The sequence below is a fragment of the Hyla sarda genome, chromosome 1, assembly GCF_029499605.1.
Source record: "Hyla sarda isolate aHylSar1 chromosome 1, aHylSar1.hap1, whole genome shotgun sequence".
Lineage (NCBI taxonomy): Eukaryota > Metazoa > Chordata > Amphibia > Anura > Hylidae > Hyla > Hyla sarda.
The window spans coordinates 296,187,952-296,211,562 of record NC_079189.1 but is presented as its reverse complement, the minus strand read 5'-3'; the positions used below and the strand labels follow the sequence as shown (position 1 = coordinate 296,211,562).

General features: G+C 42.4%; 1 protein-coding gene across 2 annotated transcripts in view; it reads left to right on the top strand.

Moving 5' to 3' along the window:
* The first annotated feature begins 1,541 nt into the window (after nucleotides 1-1,541).
* Nucleotides 1,542-23,611, top strand: part of PALM (paralemmin) — a 98,323-nt gene continuing 76,253 nt past the window's right edge. Inside the window, exon 1 of one of the 2 annotated variants that reach the window (XM_056518008.1) lies at nucleotides 1,542-1,654. In XM_056518008.1, the coding sequence (XP_056373983.1) occupies nucleotides 1,650-1,654 (5 nt within the window). In that variant the 5' untranslated portion in view covers nucleotides 1,542-1,649. The remainder of the gene's footprint in view (nucleotides 1,655-23,611) is intronic. The other variant, XM_056518009.1, reaches the window with a different exon arrangement.

Below are 23,611 nucleotides of genomic sequence, written 5' to 3'. Positions count from 1 at the left end.
AGTAATAAGAAACGGCTCTTGCAAAGGGAAGTAATCAGGATTACAGAACTAGAAACGTTGCAGCCTTTAGGACTGAATGAGGTATGTAATTTTAGATCATTTTTATGATACATATGGAACACTATATATTTATGTGAACTGGAATGCAAGTAAACTTTTTATTGGAAATGTATGTAATTATTGTGATTAAGTAAAGGTGTGTCAGGACATACATAGGTGGATCGGTGTGTGGGATCTAGTACGCATGAGTAAGGAGGCGGACTCCGAAACGTTGCGTGTCAGATCCTGACTCTCTCTGTTGTGTGGAGGTGTTCCAGCCATGTGAACATGAAAGTTGTTTGAACCCTCCACATTTTTTGTATACTAGAGAAAATAAAAAGTCTTCCAGATGGTGATGAACTAGAAGGAAACGTGAGTGTATCTAAAGTATACCCCTGCTGCAGCAGAAGTTATAGTACACCCTGGAACTTTACATAACATTTTCCAGGGCTCAAGTCCTGCACGAACTCATAGGAACAGAGTTTCTGTACTTTTTCCACAGCAGGAACGCAGTTCCCATTAGCAGGAGTCCTGCAAGACCAGCCCTTTAAGGGGTACTCTGCCCCTAGACATCTTATCCCCCTATCTAAAGTATAGGGGATAAGATGTCAGATCATGGGGGGTCCCACTGCTGGGGACCCCCGTGATCTCGGCTGTGGCACCCCAGAAATCCAGTGCATGGAGCGAGCCTCGCTCTGTGCCGGATGACTGGTGATGTGGGCCAGAGGCTTGTGACGTCACAGTAATGCTCCCTCAATGCAAGTCTATGGGAGGGGGCGTGACGGCCGTCACACCGCCTCCCATAGACTTGCATTGAGGGGCCATGACTGTGATGTCACGAGCCTCCAGCACTGCAGCCAACGCTCTAAACAAATGCCGGGTGCAGCAGGGAGAACATGGGGGTCCCCAGCGTCGGGACCCCCGGGATCAGACATCTTATCTCTTATCCTTTGGATAGGGTATAAGATGTCTAGTACCCCTTTAAGTGGAAATATTCCCCCACTTTTTTTCCCAGGACTTGACCCCTGCCATTTCCTATTTAGACTTGATGGTGTTTGTGACATATTTTACCTATGTGATCCTAAAATGTATGTTTTTCTGGATTTTCAGTGATACCCCTCCCCCCCTCATTCCTTTTGTTTGAACAATAAGTGTGTAGATGTAATGTCTGTAATGTCTGAATGTGTACCCCCAGAATTGTTAAGTGCTACAGTCTATGTTGGTGCTATATAGATAAAGAATATATATCTTTTTGGATCTATTCTTGATGAAAGTAACTATCCAGATGTATCTCTTATAGGTTCTGCAGCAGGAGACAGGATGCCTAGGAGACAGCCCGCAGGACCACATAGCGCTGGAAGGGAAGGGACTAGGACACATGTAGCGATCCGCACGTTCCTACCAAGGTGACGTCTATCTCATCCAAGGGAATGGGAATGCGTCCGAGAGGTGCATCCTGATCTGTGTCCACTAGAGGGCGCCGAAGACATGGTGTAGTGAGGATACTGCCCTGCCGGTGCCTCCCTCCTTTCACACCAACACATACACTGAGGGCCAGACCAGGCTCTGCCGCCTGCACATCACCCTGAGCTGTTGCAGGAGCTTGCAGCATGGAGTGAGTACCTGAGAACTGGAAAAGCTTGTTTCTGTCCATTGCCTAGAATTGCTTTCTGTATGCCCCTTGTATGAGTCTGTGCATCACCCCCACCCCTCCTGTATGTGACAGTGCACCTCTGCCCTGCTCCCTCCTCATTCACCCTACTTCTGTTTTATCACCCCATATAACTAGGCACCCAGCTGTGGGCTGATCCTTGGCATTCTTCTGTCATTCCCATGCTCCCTTGTATGTTCTTTGCCCTTTTCCTTGCACTTCAGTGTAGTCCTCATCCACCCACCCACCTTTTCCCTTTCAGCTCTTATCTGTATTGGCATATTCCTGCATGACCTCCAGCCCTCCTTGTGCCCTGGCAGCAGGCAGACCCCTGTTCTCCCCACATCTGTGTGCACCACCCCCACCTTTCCCTATTCCTGTAGCTTTCTCAGATTCCTGATCTTCCTGTAATCACATCTAGTGTCTGCATCCCTGCTGCTGCTGCTGAGCCCCTCCTCCCTATACCACCAGTGCTGCTGATGGTTCCCTTCCCAGCGCCCTGCATCCCCTGCTGTTACATGCCCATAGTTGTATCCATTTGCTGTGCCACAATGCTCTTTCTGATACCTCTATATATAGTGACGCTGTATAGGTAGTCTGTTGCTGCACTTGCCCCTCTTTCTGCTGCTGCCTGTCCTTCATATGAACTGTTTTTCGGTAAAGGGAGTCTCCCTCCTGACCCAAGTTCCCCAGATTGTAGCAAAAACCCTCCGATTAGTTCCTATCATCTGACTTATTGCCACCTGTTGCCGTTGCTGCATTCACCCCAGTTGTATGATTTGTGGGACCCCTAGAAAAAATAAGGGACCACCTGTGCTGCTTGAGAGGAGGGGCTGCGATGCAGACATGGCTGCAAGGTGCAATAGGAGGGCAATAGGCGGTTGCATTGGAAGAAGAGAGAGCAGGGTAGGAAGATGAAAGAATGCAGAGACTGTGGGGGGAGAGGAGAAGGAGGGAGACATCATGGAGTGGAGACAGAATGAGCAGGAAAGGGAACAGGGAGTGAGTGGCCTCTGTACGGAACCAGAGACACATTCCAAAACAAGGTTCCAATTCCTACTCCAGCCAACAATGCACTTCCTAGAGAAATACTCCTTTATGAAAAAACACAGGGAGATTTGACTACATGCAGAGAAAAAGAATAACGTTAACCGGTGTAAAATAACAGAGAAAGGCAGTAATACTTGTCAAGTGCTAGTCGTGAGCGGAGCAATACAATAACGCACAGGGAATTAATAACCAACAAACACAATTATATAATAACACATTTGGTGATATAATAACAGCAATTTAATCCTACCAAGTGCGATATATATACAGCAACGTGCTGCCACCGGCTTTATGTTAACATGACTTTTTATTAAGCATAGTTAAACAAAAAATGTTTATGTCTGTGTGGTGACCCAGTACCAGAGGTGTTTCCTCAGGCAGCCTCCCTATAGTGTCCCCTGGACCCCCTTGCATCTGTCCCCCCCCCCCCCCCCATGTAAATATGTTTCTAATGTATTATACCATGTAATGTGTTCAGAAAATGTTATCACTTTAAGACTGTTTACCATGTGACTTGTCATGTGATTGTTACCCAGGAGGTACCAGTGACCAGGTGATCACAGGGGTGACCTATGGGCTCCCTGCTAGTCTCCCTCATATAAGCCCTGGGTGGAGCTAGCTTCTCTCTCTTTCCTTACAAGTCTTTGCTGAGGTCAAGTCGAGTCCTAGAGAGTGTCCAGAGTCGTAGTAAGCCACAGTCTCAGTATTGTCAGTCATCAGGCAAGTCAAGTTAGTCACAGTCACCAATTGTCAAGTCAACATGGCCTGAATTAAATTGACCCCTTCTATTACAAGTCCCAGCAAGCCCTAAGGTCTCTGAGTCACTGGTTACCTCCATGTAACATCCTGGCTGAACTGTATAGACTTTTCCACCTGTCTAACCTCAGTAAAACTGCCATTGTTCCGTAACTTGGCGTCAGAGTCATTATTGCCCCCCGTGCCTAGCCCAGGATCCAGCGGTATACCTTCGGGTGGTATCGAGGATAAACCATGCCCTGGCATCACGAATACAAGGGGTTAATGCCATCTGCCCCTAGGCTAATTCCATCTGCCCTTTGGATCACACCCTCTACCACATCTGTAAGAAAAATATTAATGGTATATTCTCATATCAACAGAGAAGAGCTAAGGCTTTGGTCTTTGCTATATTTTCTAAATGGACATTTCCTTCTCATGGGAAGTTGTCAGTTTCCCTTTTCATTACTAGGAACAGGACAAATGCCAGGAGTACAGTAGATGATGATGTCTATGGAAGTTCTTGCTGGCTTAAAAAAAACTAATGAGAAACTGCCAGCTGGTGTGGTCTTTAAAGGGGTCGTCCGGGGATTAAAAAAAAAATCTATATCACTGGTGGTGATGTAAAAATAAAAGAAAAAAGTCATACTTACCTACCCCAATCCTCTGTGGCTGCAGTTTCATTGGCTCCCTGTCCTTCCTTTTTCCTCATTCCTGTGACACATCATACCCTGATTGAGGCAGGTTGCCCCTGTTGCCAGTGATAGGCTGATCTGGGAAGTTCCTGTGGGGACAATGCTTCACAGGAACCAAGAAGAATAAGGAGTCAATGGATCAGCAGCTGCAGGGGATCAGGTGGTTGAATATGACTTCTTTTTTATCTTGACGCCTCTCCAAGCCATATATAAAAATGTTTCATTCCTGGACAACCCCTTTAGGTCTATAGAAATGTCCACCCCTCTTGCTCATTTGGTTTTTAACCACATGTGATACCAACACAGAACCTTTAATCTGGTATCCAATAGGAATTCTCATAATCTTGCATGTGTTTCCAGATGCTAATCTTTGAAATGTATTGTCAATATTGCTCTTGGTCTTGCCTTCCACCAGGAATTGATATGTAATAGTGGGAGACCTAGCCACTAGATTGGGGGATGTTGTTGCTGAGGCAACAGTGCATCTCCCGAGGCTTTCCTCCGTAAGATCTATGAAAGAAAAACTTTGGTCGTCATACGGTTGTCTGGGCAACAGTATTCGCTGCTTGTGTCTCCCACTACCAAATATAAACTTTTGCCAGGTGACTCAGCCAGGAATTACGATGAAGGTACATTTAGTAGACTACTCCGATTACACTATATTGTGATGGGGAAGATTTTGTATTACAATTTTGGGTTGGCATCTTCAAGTTTTTTTTTATCCTTAGAGGGGGATCACACGTAATATTTTCATCAGTATTTTTAGACAAAGCCAAAACACAGAAAAAGGGGCAGTCTTCCCATTATACTTTTTCTGCGTTGGTTCCACTCCTGGTCTTGGCTAAACATTTACCAAAACTACTACCTGTGAATCCAGCCTTTCAGTAATAACACATGATCCAGATTATCTCCTAATCTAGTTCCCATTTCATCATATTAATTAGCATTTATAGGAATTTTACTGTACATATATGTCTTGTGTATTCTTAGCATGTTACTTTCTGTTCCTAAGTAAGATTTTTATATGGACCTATTACCATTTGTTCTGTAATGCTTGTAATGGATCCTGAGAGATCCTGTTGAGGTATAATGGGTTGCTTTTGCATTTTTTTTTACTAGATATAATAAGTCAGCATGCTACATTATTCTGCCCATCAAGGAGCAATGGAAAGCTCAAGAAAAAACTGAAATGTTAACAAAGTCTAAGTAAATGCTATAAACTCCACAAAGAAAGAGAAAGAAAGCGGAGAGCACTCACCGTTCCAGGGCAGACAGATCACTTCAATGGGGTGATCTCAGGACCGGGTATGGATCTGTGCAGGGAGGTGGCAGTTGTAAACCAGGGAGCTCAGGCGTCGGGCCACGGACCGTTCCACGCCCCTAGGTGCTTCGTCAGGCCGCGGAATGGTCCGTGGCCCGACACCTGAGTTCCCCCATTTTCCAGCTACCACCTCCCTGCATGGATCCATGCCCGATCCTGAGATCACCCCATTGAAGTGATCGGTCTGCCCTGGAACGGTGAGCGCTCCGCTTTCTTTCTCTTTCTTTGTGGAGTTTATTGCTTAATCTAGTTTTCTAGCGTGTAACGCTCACCTGATTTTCCGTCACATACACCTGAGCGAGTCTTCCTTGAGAAATATATACGGCAATCACACTATGCAGTGGTGCTGGCTTTTTTTGTGAATTCTTATTCTTTGTGAATTGAGCCTAAGTAAATGCTATTTACTTACTATTTTACCTATTTGGAGGTTTCCAACATTTATGGGTCACCTGTAATGGGGACAGTATGTATGTTGTATATCGATATTTATTGCTGAGCTTGGAGATCATGGCTGCAGGAGCTGTTATGTCTATTTCATGGCTGCAGGAGCTGTTATGTCTATTTCATACACACTTGTTCCTATGGCAGTAAATATGGATGTGACAGATATATGTATGCTCTGATTCCATATATACGCTGCTATAGCTGAAGTTGCAGGTGAAATGGGGTATACCGATGAATCACTGTATTCCCTTGTGCGCTCCATAGACAATGATTTACATTTGGTATTCAGATTTGTTTGTGTTGATCACTGGTGCTTTACAGGGTGTCAAGGATATTTTCGGATTGTCTGCATTAGATAAAAGTAAATTTTGTTTATTTTTTTAACATGGGTGGATTGGATTATATTATGTGTAATGAGGGATCTGTCTCAGTATGTTGCTATGGAGAGTTACGTGTCAGTGCTGAACTATCTTTTTAGTAGGATGCTGCCAAAAGAAGACTGCTGGCTATAAATAGACGCAATCTAACATAGTGATTATAAAGAGAATGACGTAGGAACCTTTTTATTCCTAGTCAATATCATTTGTACAGGACATTAAAATGTAGCTGTGATGGGGATCATTGATCATTGTTCACACAGAGAGCTGCTGGATCAGGAACCATCTCAAAGTAGATGCAACATTTCAACATGGCGGTGCAGTTTGGCTGTGAGAATGCCCTGAGAATAAATTGTAGGAAGCTATATCTAAACCTTCTTTCATTTGGAAATACGTTAATATATAATATATAAAAAAAAAAACTGCATAAGTAGAAAATCCCAGAAGTGTTACTTCTTATAGAATAATGTAGGGATCGACCGATTATCGGTTTGGCCGATATTATCGACCAATAATCGCGATTTTGGACATTATCGGTATCAGCAATTACCTAAAAAATCGATATCGGTTGATCCCTAGAATAAAGCGGAGCAGACTGCAGAGGGAATAATGCCTTGAGTTTTCATCAGCAGGGGGATCATGTACACATGGGAACATACATTTTGGACTGTGATACGAGAGGGCAAATAAATTACTGTACATTGAATATGGAATTTTATGGTATTGTCCCTCGAGAAATTGTATGGAAGTGGGAAAAGCACGCTACTCATTTCTATAGGCGCTTTGGGGTATTGCATCTTAGACTCATGATGTAATACCAGATACAGCCCATTGCCAAGAATGTTTGCAGGAAGAATCAGTCTCAAACAATTACTTTAATACCAATTTATTAGAGAAATGTTATTACGCATTTGGATAATTTGTTATTTATAGAAACTAAGGTAGATGAACACTGTCTTCAAGGTATATACAGATGCAGATACAGCTGCAATGTATATTCTATCCATTTGTAGCCAAATACATTTGTTTTGGGGGGCATTAGAAACAAAAAGTTGTTTGTCTAAAAGAGTGCTGTACCCTTATGGGTTTTCTCTCCCATGGGTCTGTGGGTTATGGCCCAGGAAACGAATCTAGACTTAGATTTCTTGGGGATTCTTGGGTGGTAGCCAATGCAAACACAGAAGTACCCTTTTCCTTTTTAAAAAGATCTTATGATAAACTGCATCCTTATGTAGTTTACTGTGCATTTTGCTTCTTAAAAGTAGCTCAACTATGTGTCAAGTGCTTAGCACGTTCATTTATGTAACTTGCGATCTTTCAGGAGAGCTTACTTAGTCTTTGTGCCAAGCGTGCCACTGATACCATTCAGCTAGATAAAGAATTGGGAAGCGTTTGAGTTAATAAGACCGATAACTTTACTTTGGGGGTACACTACAGGCTATGACAGACTCTGTATAACCCCGCACTGTGCTCTAACAGAAAATACATACAAGTGGGAAGGCCACTTAAAGGGGTACTCTGCCCAAAGACATTCTATCGCGGATGTCTGATCGCAGGGGTTCTGCTGATGAGACCCCCCCCCACGCCCATTCTGATAGACATTAATGGAGGGGGCATGGCGTGATGTCACATCTCCAGCCGTGGAAACCCAGCATTCTAAACCTACTGTTTAGAATACTGGGTGCGGCACAGGTGCTGCACAGAGATCACGGTGGGGGGGGGGGATGTCCCAGTCACGGGACCCCTACGATCAGACATCTTATCCCCTATCCTTTGGATAAAGGATAAGATGTCTGTGCGCGGAGTACCCCTTTAAAGACTGATAATTTAGCCTGACTAATGTGCTGCTTTCTTAGTAGCTGCTTCTCATAAATTCATTTTCCACGTAATTTATACAAAAAGGCAAAATTCACAAAAACACTACCTGGATATATGAAGTTGTCCTCTGGTATCTGCTACAAAATGTATCAGAAGACATTTTCAGTCCTGTAACTTGCATAGTGGGGCCTCTGTAGATCACACTTGTTTTTCAAGTACAACCCACAGATGCTTGATCGTACTTAGATCTGGTGAATTTGGAAACCATGTCAACACCTTGAACTCTTTTTTTATGTTCCTCAAATAATTTCTAAACAATTTTCTCAGAGGAGCAGGAACGTTTTTTGCTAAAGGAGGCAATACCTTCCAGAAATTAGGGAATACTTTCAGGAAGAGGGGTATAAAACATCCATTTGGATACCAGGACGGAATGTTTGCCAACAGTACATTGTCTACTCATCAAGTTTGCCTATTTCTCATTGTGCATCCTGGTGCCGTCTCTTACCAGATAGATGATGCATATGTTCTGGTCACCCATATGATGTAAAAGACAATTTATTCAATAGATCAGACCACCATCTCCCATTGTACCATAGTCCAGCTCTGATGCTCACAGGCCCAATGTTGTTACTTTTTAGCTGTAGACGTGGGTACGTGGGAAGGAAGCTGTAATTCCCTTGGTTTATTTTGTATAGCCAATTATCTATAGCCACAATGGGAAGCAATGTCAGAATGATACATGTGATACCAAAATAGTTTGTCATTTTAACTTGTAGTGTTTTCCCCCTCAGAATAACCATGGCCATAGTGTTGAGACAGGAAGGAATATATAATGTATTTCCTGGTGAAGACAACTACTGTTTGCATTTCAGAAGCCGTTGTTTTGAATGATGTACACACAATTTCTGTAATTCCTTAAAGGGGTATTCCAGGCAAAAACTTTTTTTATATATCAACTGGTTCCGGAAAGTTAAACAGATTTGTAAATTACTTCTATTAAAAAAATCTTAATCCTTCCAATAGTTAGTAGCTTCTGAAGTTGAGTTGCTGTTTTCTGTCTAACTGCTTTCTGATGACTCACGTCCCGGGAGCTGTGCAGCTCCTATGGGGATATTTTCCCATCATGCACAGCTCCCGGGATGTGACATCATCATTGAGCAGTTAGACAGAAAACTTCAGAAGCTAATAACTATTGGAAGGATTAAGATTTTTTTAATAGAAGTAATTTACAAATCTGTTTAACTTTCCGGAGCCATTTGATATATATAAAAAAAAGTTTTTGCCTGGAATATCCCTTTAAGTTAGGAGCATATGTTGGACATTAATTCACTCCACTGAACTGTGATTCAAATATATATATTGCAATTGCTGCAAAAATAAGATATACTATTGTTTAAGGTTCTTTAGTCTATATACAGTGGTCCCTCAAGTTACAATAGTAATTGGTTCCAGGACGACCATTGTATGTTGAAACCATTGTATATATATAAAAGTAAGAAATATCTGCTGGGAGCTGTAAATCACTGTCTGTGTCAGTGTTTCCCAAGCACGGAGCCTCCAGCTGTTGCAAAACTACAACTCCCAGCATGCCCGGACAGCCAAAGGATGTCCGGGCATGCTGGGGGTTGTAGTTTTGCAACAGCTGGGGGCACCCTGCTTGGGAAACACTGGTCTATGTAGAGGACAGGAGCTTCTTCAGGGTCCTGTACAGTACAGGCAATGTCCTAAAAAAGTAACATGGAGCCGCCCTCAGCTGGTGTCCAAAGGAGCAGATAACCCTGGTACAGGTAAAGGGTACAGAACATGAATCACCTCCCTGTACTGGTGGGGGGCGCTACCAGACACCAGTCAGTGCATACGCTTCAGTAATACAGGGGTTTAACCAGTGAATGCTCATTCTTATTGGTCAGATCTTCCATCCATTGACACGTTGCACAGATCTGGACTGTCTATAACATTGTATGTTGAGTCTGGTTTCAAGTTACAATGGTCCAGAAAAGACCATTGTATGTTGAAACTATTGTATGTTGAGGTCATTGTAAGTTGAGGGATTACTGTACTCAATAAAATTCCTTTACAGTCATTTCATGCAGGACAGTTTCTTAATATCAGCCAAGGCAAGACAAGGAGTATTTCAATTGCTTTGTCTTCTGCAATATGAAATATCTTACAGGCAGTTATCTCTCGGTACCATTTACTAACATTACTTTCAGCCATGCCTGTTGAAAGTGATTGCTTATTTTTGGATCACTTAAAGAAGATATGTGGCAGAAATGTTTTTTTGTCCCCCTGTGCCCGGGCTGCAAAAACATAAAAAACAAACTTTAACTCCCCTTCCTACTTTCCCCATTGCTCTTGTATCGGCGTCCCGTTCCTCCAGCGCTGCTGGGCTCCGTGCTTCTTAGGCTGGGAACATCACACTGCGGTCAGCGTATTGCCGGCCACAGCGATGTCCCACTTCAGCGCCTCATGTAAGGAGCTCAGGCAGACTCCTTACATGACAGTGCGCTCAGCCTATCACCGGCCAAAGTGGGACATCTCTGCGGCCGGCTATACGCTGACAGCAGTGTGACGTTCTGACCTAAGAAGCACGGAGCCCAGCAGAGGAACGGGACGCCGAGTAAAGGGGGAATGTAGGAAGGGGAGTTAAAGTTTGTTCTTTATGTTTTTGAAGCCTGGGCGCAGGGGGACTTAAAACATTTCTGCCACGTATCTCCTTTAATGACATATGACAACAGCACATGTATAAAATGGATTTTTATCTTTTAAAGGACATGTCCGGTGCTCACTTTTCTTATTGTATCCGTTCCGGGCTGCAAAAAAAAAGAAAATAAGCTTTCTCTTGCCTGCCTAGGCTCCCCCGGAGCTCCGGTACAGGCATTCGGTCCCCGGGTTGTATTCTTCTTACTTCCTGTTAGCCCGGCACGTCACACGGAGCTTCAGCCTATCACTGGCCGAGGCGGGACATCACTGTGGCCAGTGATAGGCTGAAGCTCCGTGTGACGTGCCGGGCTAACAAGAAGTAAGAAGAATACAGCCCGGGGACCGAACACCGGTACTGAAGCACCGGGGGAGCCTAGGCAGGTAAGAGAAAATTTGTTTTCTTTTATTTTTCAGCCCGGAACGGATAAAATAAGAAAAGTGAGCACCAGACATCTCCTTTAAAGGGGTACTCTGGTGTAAAACTAAATTTTTCAAATCAACTGGTGCCAGAAAGTTAAACAGATTTGTAAATTACTTCTAATTAACAATCTTAATTCTTTCAGGACTTATCAGCTGCTGTATGCTCTACAGGAATTTGTATTTCTGAAGTTCTTTTCCATCTGACTACAGTGCTCTCTGCTGACACCTTTGTCCCTATCAGGAACTGTCCAGAGTACAAGCAAATCTCCATAGCAAACCTCTCCTGCTCTGGACAGTTCCTGATAGGGAGAGAGGTGTCAGCAGAGAGCACTGTGGTCAGACAGAAAAGAACCACTCAACTTCCTCTGGAGCATACAGCAGCTGATAAGTACTAGAAGGATTAAGATTTTTAAATAGAAATCATTTACAAATTTGTTTAACTTTCTGGCACCAATTGATTTTAAATTTTTTTTTCCCACCGGAGTACCCCTTTAACTATCTGGCTAGCAAATAAGCAGGTAGCAAATGTAGCCAGGTAATCCAGAGAATTAAGTGTTTTTAAATGTCCTAATATACACAAATACACAAATTACATAAAATACACTGGGAATCCTGTAGGAAAAACGCTACACACAAAATATTGGTAGTTTTATTTTTTTCTATTGTTTGTTAGTTAATAAAATATTTGATACATTTAATAAATATTAAGTATTTATTATAAACATTTGTAATTCATTTTTAAATTATTATTTGTTTAGAGAGAAATGTGACAGTTACACTAAATAAAGTGTGAAAGCACCAAGAACTTAAGGGGACCATCTTGTTCAGTCCATTTTCTGAACATATACTTTTATTTTTTGGGACTGTCACTTAAAGGGGTACTCCGGTGGAAAACTTTTTTTTTTTTAATCAACTGGTTCCAAAAAGTTAAACAGATTTGTAAATTACTATTTAAAAAATCTTAATCCTTCCAGTACTTATTAGCTGCTGAATACTACAGAGGAAATTATTTTCTTTTTGGATTTATTTTCTGTCTTTCCACAGTTCTCTCTGCTGACACCTCTGTCTGTGTCAGGAACTTACCAGAGCAGGAGAAAATGCCCATAGAAAACATATGCTGCTCTGGGCAGTTCCTAAAATGGACAGAGGTGTCAGCAGAGAGCACTGTGGACAGACAGAAAAGTAATACAAAAAGAAAAGAATTTCCTCTGTGGTATCCAGCAGCTAATAAGTACTGGAAGGATTAAGATTTACAATAGAAGTAATTTACAAATCTTCCTTCTCTTTCTTCTTCTTTTTCTTTTTTTTTTCTCTCTTTTTTTTGTCTTTGTATCCAAATCTGTATAACTTTTTGGCACCAGTTGATTAAAAAAATAAAAAATAATGTTTTCCACCAGAGTACCCCTTTAAAATGAATAGGCCTTCAGTGAATATGCCATGATATTTGTCAACATACCTTTTTGCCAGTATCCCTACTCATATGACAGATATACTTCACTTTTTAACTGTTACAGTGTAACAAAATTGTGCAGATTGTAAGTATTTGGCAGCTACTTGCAGATTTATTTTTATAACTTTACATTTTGCTATCTATATTTTATAATAATCCTGAAATCTTGTAGTTTTTATTCTGTCCATGATGAACAGTAAAAAGTGACATCAGTAGAGCAATAACACTGGATCCACCACCATTCACAGCAGAGATTAGCACCCCCTCTCCCTATAGAATGATATTTGAAAAGGTTTCATCTAAATGGGACAGGTCCTGTCTATTGTTGCCTATGTCCATGGGTCCTGCTGTAAAGCATATCACTAAATGCTGTTAAAAACAGCTCAGGCAAGATGGCAGCCCCCATAATAATGTAAAAAAAATCAGAAAATATAAACAGATTAGAAAAAAGAACAGGTTTCAGTATCTGGGTCTAATTAGGAATAAAAAATGCAGCCAAGGAAGTACGCACCATAGTGGCAGACCACGTGGCTGCTCTGGAGTCCTTGGAAAGAGGGGGCCCTGCCATGGTTGTTGATTCAGTTCCATTTTCTATGGTCATAAACTGTGCAGAATTCCTCTCTCCAGAAAACTGCACTGTCAGCAAATTAATAAGAGGGGTATTGACCAATCGGTTGTGGAAAGCAAAGGAAAATAAGGACTGGATTCTAAGTGTATGATTCAAGAATGTAAAATGCACCAAACCTCTTTCTAGACAACAAACTTCCATTATTTGGCTGAACCAATCGTTTGCTGTTAAATGTCACCCAACAAATGATTGTTTTGGTTGAAATTGTCAATTCTCATAAAATGTTAATCTAATGTCTATGGGCCCCTTAATACTATGAGCACACATAACAGGGCTAGCCTGCTAGTGTCACCCTATATATAGTATGCTATGTTAAATCGTGCTTGTGAAGTGTCAGTGTGCTGACATCAATAGCTGCTTATTGGTATTTCTTTATAGATATAATACAGATAACAGACATTTTAAATAAACTAAAGCAATGGTTTGAATAATTTATTGCCACGTAAAGTCACTGTACAGTGTATGGTGATATTATTTATTGATCGCCCCCCCCTATTACCCACCATAGAACGGACAGCATCATGAGTGGTTTGTCCGAGGACATCATTATCTAGTCATTGATTACCTGGTGCAGAATGATTCGGTCGGAGCTCTGATGGAAGTCATTACTGAGGACTGTCCGGATTGTTCACATACCACCAGTGATACAGGAAGGCTGAGGGTACGCAGCATTTCATGTTGTGTACATAACCTACAACACTGTTTAGGCTGGTTCACACATAGAGGCCCTGATTTACTATGAGTGTTGTTTTTTTGGCTTTGTTAGAAGGGTATTTTAGATGTGCATGATTCCACTCTATTTACTATTGGGACACACATTATGGGACAGTGCTGACCTTCTTTGTAAGATTTTTGGTAAATTTACTAGTAAATTCAGGCACAGACACAATTGTGGTGCACAACCCAATAGAAAACTAGTCAGAAACACAATAGTAAACCAGGGCCAGTGTTCACCTTGCAAAGTCAGGAAAGTCCCTTTAACCCCTTAACGACGCAGGACGTATATTTACGTCCTGCGCCGGCTCCCGCGATATGAAGCGGGATCGCGCCGCGATCCCGCATCATATCGCGTCGGTCCCGGCGCTAATCAACGGCCGGGACCCGCGGCTAATACCACACATCGCCGATCGCGGCGATGTGCGGTATTAACCCTTTAGAAGCGGCGGTCAAAGCTGACCGCCGCTTCGAAAGTGAAAGTGACCCGGCTGCTCAGTCGGGCTGTTCGGGACCGCCGCGGTGAAATCGCGGCGTCCCGAACAGCTGATCGGACACCGAGAGGGCTCTTACCTGCCTCCCCGGTGTCCGATCGACGAATGACTGCTCCGTGCCTGAGATCCAGGCAGGAGCAGTCAAGCGCCGATAACACTGATCACAGGCGTGTTAATACACGCCTGTGATCTGTGTAAAAGATCAGTGTGTGCAGTGTTATAGGTCCCTATGGGATAACAATGATCAGTATAAGAGATCAGTGTGTGCAGTGTTATAGGTCCCTATGGGACCTATAACACTGCAAAAAAAAATGTAAAAAAAAAGTGTTAATAAAGGTCATTTAACCCCTTCCCTAATAAAAGTTTAAATCACCCCCCTTTTCCCATAAAAAAAATAAAACAGTGTAAAAAAAATAAAAATAAACATATGTGGTATCACCGCGTGCGTAAATGTCCGAACTATAAAAATATATCATTAATTAAGCCGTACGGTCAATGGCGTACGCGCAAAAAAATTCCAAAGTCCAAACAAGCGTATTTTGGTCACTTTTTATATCATTAAAAAATGAATAAAAAGTGATCAAAAAGTCCGATCAAAACAAAAATCATACCGATAAAAACTTCAGATCACGGTGCAAAAAATGAGTCCTCATACCACCCCATACGTGGAAAAATAAAAAAGTTATAGGGGTCGGAAGATGACATTTTTAAACGTATAAATTTTCCTGCATGTAGTTATGATTTTTTCCAGAAGTGCGACAAAATCAAACCTATATAAGTAGGGTATCATTTTAACCGTATGGACCTACAGAATAAAGATAAGGTGTAATTTTTACCGAAATATGCACTGCGTAGAAACGAAAGCCCCCAAAAGTTACAAAATGGCGTTTTTTTTTCGATTTTGTCGCACAATGATTTTTTTTTCCGTTTCGCCGTGCATTTTTGGGTAAAATGACTAATGTCACTGCAAAGTTGAATTGGCGACGCAAAAAATAAGCCATAATATGGATTTTTAGGTGGAAAATTGAAAGGGTTATGATTTTTAAAAGGTAAGGAGGAAAAAACGAAAGTGCAAAAACGGAAAAACCCTGAGTCCTTAAGGGGTTAAGCCAGCAAGACCAAGTAGTATGAAACAAATAAACCATACAGAGTTATCAGCTAGCTGCTCCTCTATGCAACTTCAATCTCTTAATGTGTGAGATAAACTCAGAAAGGACAGGGAGGAGGCCCACTTGAGGTAAAGGTCTCAGAGTACTCCCAGAGACTTGGCCATCCCCTTCAGGGTTTCCTGCCAAAATAAAAGTGAATCTTGAAAGAAAGGACTTAGAAAGGCATTATCCAGGTCTGGCTAGAAATTGCATTAGAAACGCTGTGTGGGAGGCCAAAGAGAAATAATACATCATTTTTTTTTTTTTTAACACATTGACTATCATATAGTACATTTCATACAATTGGTTTCTAGCTTAAAGGGGTACTCAGGTGGAAAACGTTTTTTTTTTAAACAACTGTTGCCAGAATTTTAACAGATTTGTAAATTACTTCTATTGAAAAATCTTAATCTTTGCAGTACTTTGCAGCTGCTGTATACTACTTTTTTTAAACTGTATACTTTTTTTTTTTAATTTATTTTCTGTCTGTCTGACCACAATGCTCTCTGCTGACACCTCTGTCCGTCTCAGGAACTGTCCAGCGTAGCAACAAATCCCCATAGCAAACCTCTCTTGTTCTGGATTGTTCCTGACTTGGAGAGATGTGTCAGCAGAAAGCACTGTGGTCAGACAGAAAATAAATAAAAAAAGAAAAGAACTTCCACTGTAGTATATATCAGCTGACAAGTACTGGAAGGATTAAGATTTTTCAATAGAAGTAATTTACAAATCGGTTTAACTTTCTTGCACCGATTGATTTAAAATAAAATATTTAACTCCTTAAGGACGGAGGGCATACCCGTACGCCCCGTTTCAGAGTCCTTAAGGAGTGAGGGAGTACAGGAAGTGATCGACCAATAGCAGATCGTCGGCAGGAGGGTTAAAGTTCGGTTCCCTCGCTCTGCCCACCCACTGTATGGGGGAAATGGCGGTGACCGATGCTGGAGGTCACTTACCAGCAGCGGGTGGCGATCGTTGATGACGTGCGGCTCCCTGGTGCGGTGATCCTACGGAAGTCGGTGAGTTGTTGCCCAGCAACATCTGGAGGGCTACAGTTTGGAGATCACTATACAGTGGTCTCTAAACTGTAGCCCTCCAGATGTTGCAAAACTACAACTCCCAGCATGCCCAGACAGCTGTTTGCTGTTTGGGCATGCTGGGATTTGTAGTTTTGCAACATCTGGAGGGCCACAGTTTGGAGATCACTGTGCAGTGGTTTCTAAACCGTGGCACTCTAAATCTTGCAAAACTACAACTCCCAGCATGCACGAACAGCAAACGTCTGTCTCGCCATTCTGGGAGTTGTAGTTGCGTACCTCCAGCTGTTGTATAACTACATCTCCCAGCATGCTCTTTGGCGATCAGTACAAGCTGGGAGTTGTAGTTTTGCAACAGTGGGAGGCACACTAGTTGGAAAATACTGAGTTAGGTAACATAACCTTACTGAAGGTTTTCCAACCAGTGTGCCTCCAGCTGTTCCAAAATTACAGACTCCCAGCATGCACGGTCTGTCAGTACATGCTGGGAGTTTTAGTTTTGAAACAGCTGGTGGTTTGCCCCCCCCATGTGAACGTACAGGGTACATTCACACGGGCGGGTTTACAGTGAGTTTCCTGCTTCAAGTTTGAGCTGCGGCTCAAACTCCTGTGAATGTACCCTAAAAACACTACACTACACTTACACATAATAAAGGGTAAAACACTACTTATACACCCCCCCCAAAAAAATAAAAAATGTATCGTACAGTAGTCTTTCCAAAACGGAGCCTCCAGCTGTTGCAAAACAACAACTTCCAGCATTTCCGGACAGCCACTGCCTGTCCAGGCATCCTGGGAGTTTAGCAACAGCTGGAGGCACCCTGTTTGGGAACCTATGTCCACCCGTATGCAATCCATAATTTAGTCCTCAAATGCGCATGGCGCTCTCTGACTTCGGAGCCCTGTGGTATTTCAAGGAAACAGTTTAGGGCCACATATGGGGTATTTCCGTACTCAAGAGCAAATTGCATTACAAATTTTGGGGAGGCTTTTTGTCCTTTTACCCCTTATGAAAAGGAGAAGTTGGTGTCTACAGCCAGTTAGTGTAAAAAAATATACATTTTTACACTAACATGCTGGTGTTGCCCTTTACTTTTTATTTTCACAAGAGGTAAAAGGAAAAAAAGACCCACAAAATTATGGAAATACCCCAAATGTGGGTGTAAAATACTCTGGGTGCACAACAAGGCTCAGGAGTGAGAGCGCACTATTTTTATGAATTTTTTTTTTTCATTTACACATCCGACTTTAACGAAAAGTAGTCAAACACCTGGGAGGTGTTAAGGCTCACTGTACCCCTTGTTACGTTCCTCTTTTACCCCTTGTAAAAATTGAAAAAATGGCTCTACAAGAATATGCCTGTGTAAAAAATGAAGATTTTGAATTTTCTCCTTCACTTGCTGCTATTCCTGTGAAACACCTAAGGGTTAACACACTTACTGAATGTCATTTTGAATACTTTAAGGGGTGCAGTTTTTATAATGGGGTCATTTATGTGGTATTTCTAACCACAAATCCACTTCAAACCTGAACTGGTCCCTGAAAAATTCCGATTTTGAAATTTTTGTGAAAAATTGGAAAATTGCTGCTGAACTTTGAAGCCCTCTGATGTCTTCCAAAAGTAAAAACATGTCAACTTTATGATGTAATCATAAAGTAGACATATTGTATATGTGAATCAATATATATATTTTTTGGAATATTCATTTTCCTTATAAGCAGAGAGCTTCAAAGTTAGAAAAATGCAAAATTTTCATGAAATTTTGGGATTTTTCACCAAGAAAGGATGCAAGTAATGTCAACAATTTACCATTATCTTAAAGTACAATATGTCACGAAAAAACTATCTCAGAATCAGAATAAATGGGTAAAAGCATCTCAGAGTTATTAATGCATAAAGTGACAGTGGTCAGAATTGCAAAAAAGGAAAAAGGGCTCAGTCCTGAAGGGGTTAATACTATGACACAGAAGCAGTAAATACACATATGCAGGAGATTTGATACTCTGTATCAGGAAATAGAACCCTCATAGAAGTATATTAACACATCATAGAACAGACCTATTTAAATAAAATAATGTTTAAACAGAGAGAACATTCACATTAAAACAATGGGTGTCTTTTGGTAGAGCTTCTCTTGCTGCATTTTAGCAATTCCTCCATATAAAGTACTTCAATTATGTGAATCCTTTACTTTACAAGGGGTACTCAGAATGTCAAGCCTTATGTTCCAGCACTGCCAGATGAATACAGACATTTACTGCTTGTATTCCTTTGAATGGTGGAAATAGCAGAAACCATTATCGGATTTTCCTCCATGTGTTTATCCCTAGTGCTCGGCTCAGTCTCTCCAGGAAGGGGTGAAATATAGGCAATGGATGGATATGGCTGAGAGTGCACTCCTAATATGCCTCTATTACTGGAATCATTTGGTGAGATGTGGTTCCTTAAAAAGTAGCAAATATAAGCCGAGGCCCCTAATTTCACCCCAAAATCCCAGGAAAAGTTATTGACTCAACTATAAGCCTAGGGTGGGAAATACATCATCCCCCCCTGTCATCATCCCCCCGTGTCATCATCCAGACCCCTGTCATTAACACCCCAGTCATCATCACCCTGTCATTATCACCCCCGTCATCATCACCCTGTCATTTTCACCCCCGTCATCATCACCCCGTCATCATCCCCCCCTCATCATCACCGCCTGTCAATCCCTTTCAGTGGTCTTCAACCTGCGGACCTCCAGATGTTTCAAAACTACAACTCCCAGCATGCCCGGACAGCCATCGGCTGTCCGGGCATGCTGGGAGTTGTAGTTTTGAAACATCTGGAGGTCCGCAGGTTGAAGACCACTGAGAAGGGATTGACAGGCGGAGAGTTCACTCGAATATAAGCCGTGCTGAAAAACTCGGCTTATACTCGAGTATATACGGTAATGTTGATAATGCAATTCCATAGCATAAAACCAAAGCAAAATCTAAGGCATTTAGTTCCTGTGTATTTATTGGGACTAAACATAATTTTACCAAGACAGATATCAGCATTAATATGATATACCATAATACTATAATATGCAGGTAACACTAGATACTTAGCACTAGGTTAGAAGCTGACAACTGGAATGCCCATACAATGTATCAGTGATAAAGTCGGGGGAAAACATTTCTCCTTGTGCTGCACTTCAGATATTTGGTAACCCCTTCAGGTAGTAAACATATAGATCAATGGAATTCCTTAGGAAGTCCCAGAGGTAGGGGGGCTCAGGGCAGGAAGACCCCTCTCTGAAAGGTTACATCTGGGAACCAGATGCCAGAAAAAGCTAAACTTAGGTTAACACTTAAAATGCCAGCATGCTATCAATGTATCAAATTGAGAACTAAACACTATGCTAGTGGCAATTACTTAATTTGTACAAAAGATAACTATGGATCTGAAGGAATAGTATCTACACTGCTCAAAAAAATAAAGGGAACACTAAGATAACACATCCTAGATCTGAATGAATGAACTAATTGTATGAAATACTTTCGTCTTCACATAGTTGAATGTGCTGACAACAAAATCACACAAAAATTATCAATGGAAATCAAATTTATCAACCCATGGAGGTCTGGATATGGAGTCACACTCAAAATCTAAGTGGAAAACCACACTACAGGCTGATCCAACTTTGATGTAATGTCCTTAAAACAAGTCAAAATGAGGCTCAGTAGTGTGTGTGGCCTCCACGTGCCCGTATGACTTCCCTACAATGCCTGGGCATGCTCCTGATGAGGTGGCGGACGGTCTCCTGAGGGATTGCAGGAACTGCTGACACACTCCAGCCCCATGAGGTCTAGCATTATCTTGCATTAGGAAGAACCAAGGGCCAACCGCACCAGCATATGGTCTCACAAGGGGTCTGAGGTTCTCATCTCGGTACCTAATGGCAGTCAGACTACCTCTGGCAAGCACATGGAGGGCTGTGCGACCCCCCCAAAGAAATGCCACCCCACACCATTACTGACCCACTGCCAAACCAGTCGAGCTGGAGGATGTTGCAGGCAGCAGAACGTTCTCCACAGCGTCTCCAGACTCTGTCATATGTTACATGTGCTCAGTGTGAACCTGCTTTCATCTGTGAAGAGCACAGGGCGCCATTTGCGAATATGCCAATCTTGGTGTTCTCTGGCAAATGCCAAACCTCCTGCACGGTGTTGGGCTGTAAGCACAACCCCCACCTGTGGACTTCGGGCCCTCATACCACACTCATGGAGTCTGTTTCTGACCGTTTGAGAGGACACATGCACATTTGGGGCCTGCTGGAAGTCATTTTGCAGGGCTCTGGCAGTGTTCCTCCTGCTCCTCCTTGCACAAAGGCAGAGGTAGCGGTCCTGCTGCTGGGCTGTTGCCTTCCTAAGGCCTTCTCCATGTCTCCTAATGTACTGGCCTGTCTCCTGGTAGCGCCTCAATGCTCTGGACACTACGCTGATAGACACAGCAAACCTTCTTGCCACAGTTCGCATTGATGTGCCATTCTGGATGAGCTGCACTACCTTAGACTCAGTATCATGCTACCACTATAGTGAAAGCATTGCCAGCATTCAAAAGTGACTAAAAAATAAGCCAGGAAGCATGGGAACTGAGAAGTGGTCTGTGGTCACCACCTGCAGAACCACTCCTTTATTGGGGGTGTCTTGCTAATTGCCTATAATTTCCACCTATTGTCTGTTCCATTTGCACAACAGCATGTGAAATTGATTGTCAATCAGTGTTGCTTCCTGAGTGGACAGTGTGATTTCACAGAAGTGTGATTGACTTGGAGTTACATTGTGTTAAGTGCTCCCTTTATTTTTTATGAGCAGTGTACATGCATACAGTGCACTTGGAAAATCTTCAGACCCTTCACTTTTTTCACATTTTGTTAATTTGCTGCCTTGTGCTAAAATGAGCCCACCATTCTGTACTCAATTCCCCCATAATAAGTGAAAACAGAATCTTAGAAAACTAAAATATTGCATTGACATAAGTATTCAGACCCTTTACTCAGTACTTGGCACCGTTGGCAGTGATTACGGCCTGCAGTATTCTTGAGGATGATGCTATAAGGTATATACACACCTGAATTTGGGGATTTCCTGCCATTCTTCTCTGCAGATCCTCTCAAGCTTTGTAAAATTGGATGAGGCCATCAGTGGAAGCCATTTTCAGGTCTCTCAGGGCCACTCATGGACATTCACAGAGTTGTCACTAAGCCACCCCTTTGTTGTGTTTGCTGTGTGCCTAGGGTCATTGTCTTAGAAGGTCTGGACCTCAGCCCAGTCTGAGGTCCAGAACGCTCTGGATCAGGTTTTCATTAAGAATATCTCTGTACTTTGGTCCATAAATGGTCTTCCTGTCCCAGCTGCTGAGAACGCACACAGCATAATGCTACCACCACCATGCATCACTATAGGGATGGCAAATTGCCAGGTGATGAGCAGTGCCTGGTTTTCTCTAGACATGACACATAGAATTGAGGCCAAAAAGTTCAATTTTAAGGTTCAGCAAATTCTGTTTTAAGAATTGTTAGGGGATGGAAAGGATAGCAGTTGTATTTAGAGATGAGCGAACTTACAGTAAATTCGATTCATCACAAACTTCTCGGCTCGGCAGTTGATGACTTATCATGCATAAATTAGTTCAGCTTTCAGGTGCTCCGGTGAGCTGGAAAAGGTGGATACAGTCCTAGGAGACTCTTTCCTAGGAATGTATCCACCTTTTCCAGCCCACCGGAGCACCTGAAGGCTGAACTAATTTACGCAGGAAAAGTCATCAACTACCGAGCCGAGAAGTTTGTGACGAATCGAATTTACTGTAAGTTCGCTCATCTCTAGTTGTATTAAAGGGGTACTACACTCCCCCGCGTTCGGAAAATTTAGTTCTGAACGCTGGGTGTTGGCTTCAGGGGTCGCCACGCCCCCCTTGTGACGTCCTGTCCCGCCCCCTCAATGCAAGTCTATGGGAGGGGTGTGGAAGGGCCACAGAGGTGTTGACTTTCGGAGATCTAGGGTCAGTCTGCTCTGAGTTGTGAAATGTGTCCATGTAATGGGTCATAAATCCAGGTGTCAAGTTGAGTCCTTGTGTCAATTATTGCAATTTTGTTATTAGTGCTAATTCCCAGATTGTTCAGACCATCCCATAGATTTTTTCTGCTGGCATAGTACCTCCCTATATTTTGCTGTAGGTCTTAATTCCCAAAGAACACATGGGTGTATTCATCTGGATCTGTGTTTTCTTCATTTCTGTCTCTCCCAGACCACACATCTTGAGCAAGTCGAGTAAATCCGACTTGGAGGAATTTTGTTAAATTGTGGAGACCATGTTCTTAGACAGTAAATGATTATGTAATGCATCAGCAGCTATTTGTTGTGTCGTAATTCACCCTGCTGCACAGTGCATTCTGCAGGACTGAAATCTCAACCATCCATCACTTTTTAAAAGAATACACAATTGATTTCTTGCCAACCACATGTTTTACCCTGAAATTTGCTTAGAAAGCATTTCAACCCTCAGATGCTCATAAATCAGTGACAACTTGCTGAATTAAACGTAGAGCTCAGCAAAAACAAATGAAACTGATTAAAAACAATATAGGATGTTATTTCACAACAAGCTAATACAACCTACATGAATGTTTCATACTTTATAGCAGTGGTCTTCATCCTGCGGACCTCCAGATGTTGCAAAACGGCAACTCCCAGCATGCCCAGACAACTGTTTGGGCATGCTGGGATTTGTAGTTTTGCAACATCTGGAGGGCCACAGTTTGGATGGCTGCCCGGGCATGCTGGGTGTTGTAGTTTTAAAACCTCTGGAGGTCCGCAGGTTGAAGACCACTGCGACCTTTGTCATAATCCAGCCCCCCCCA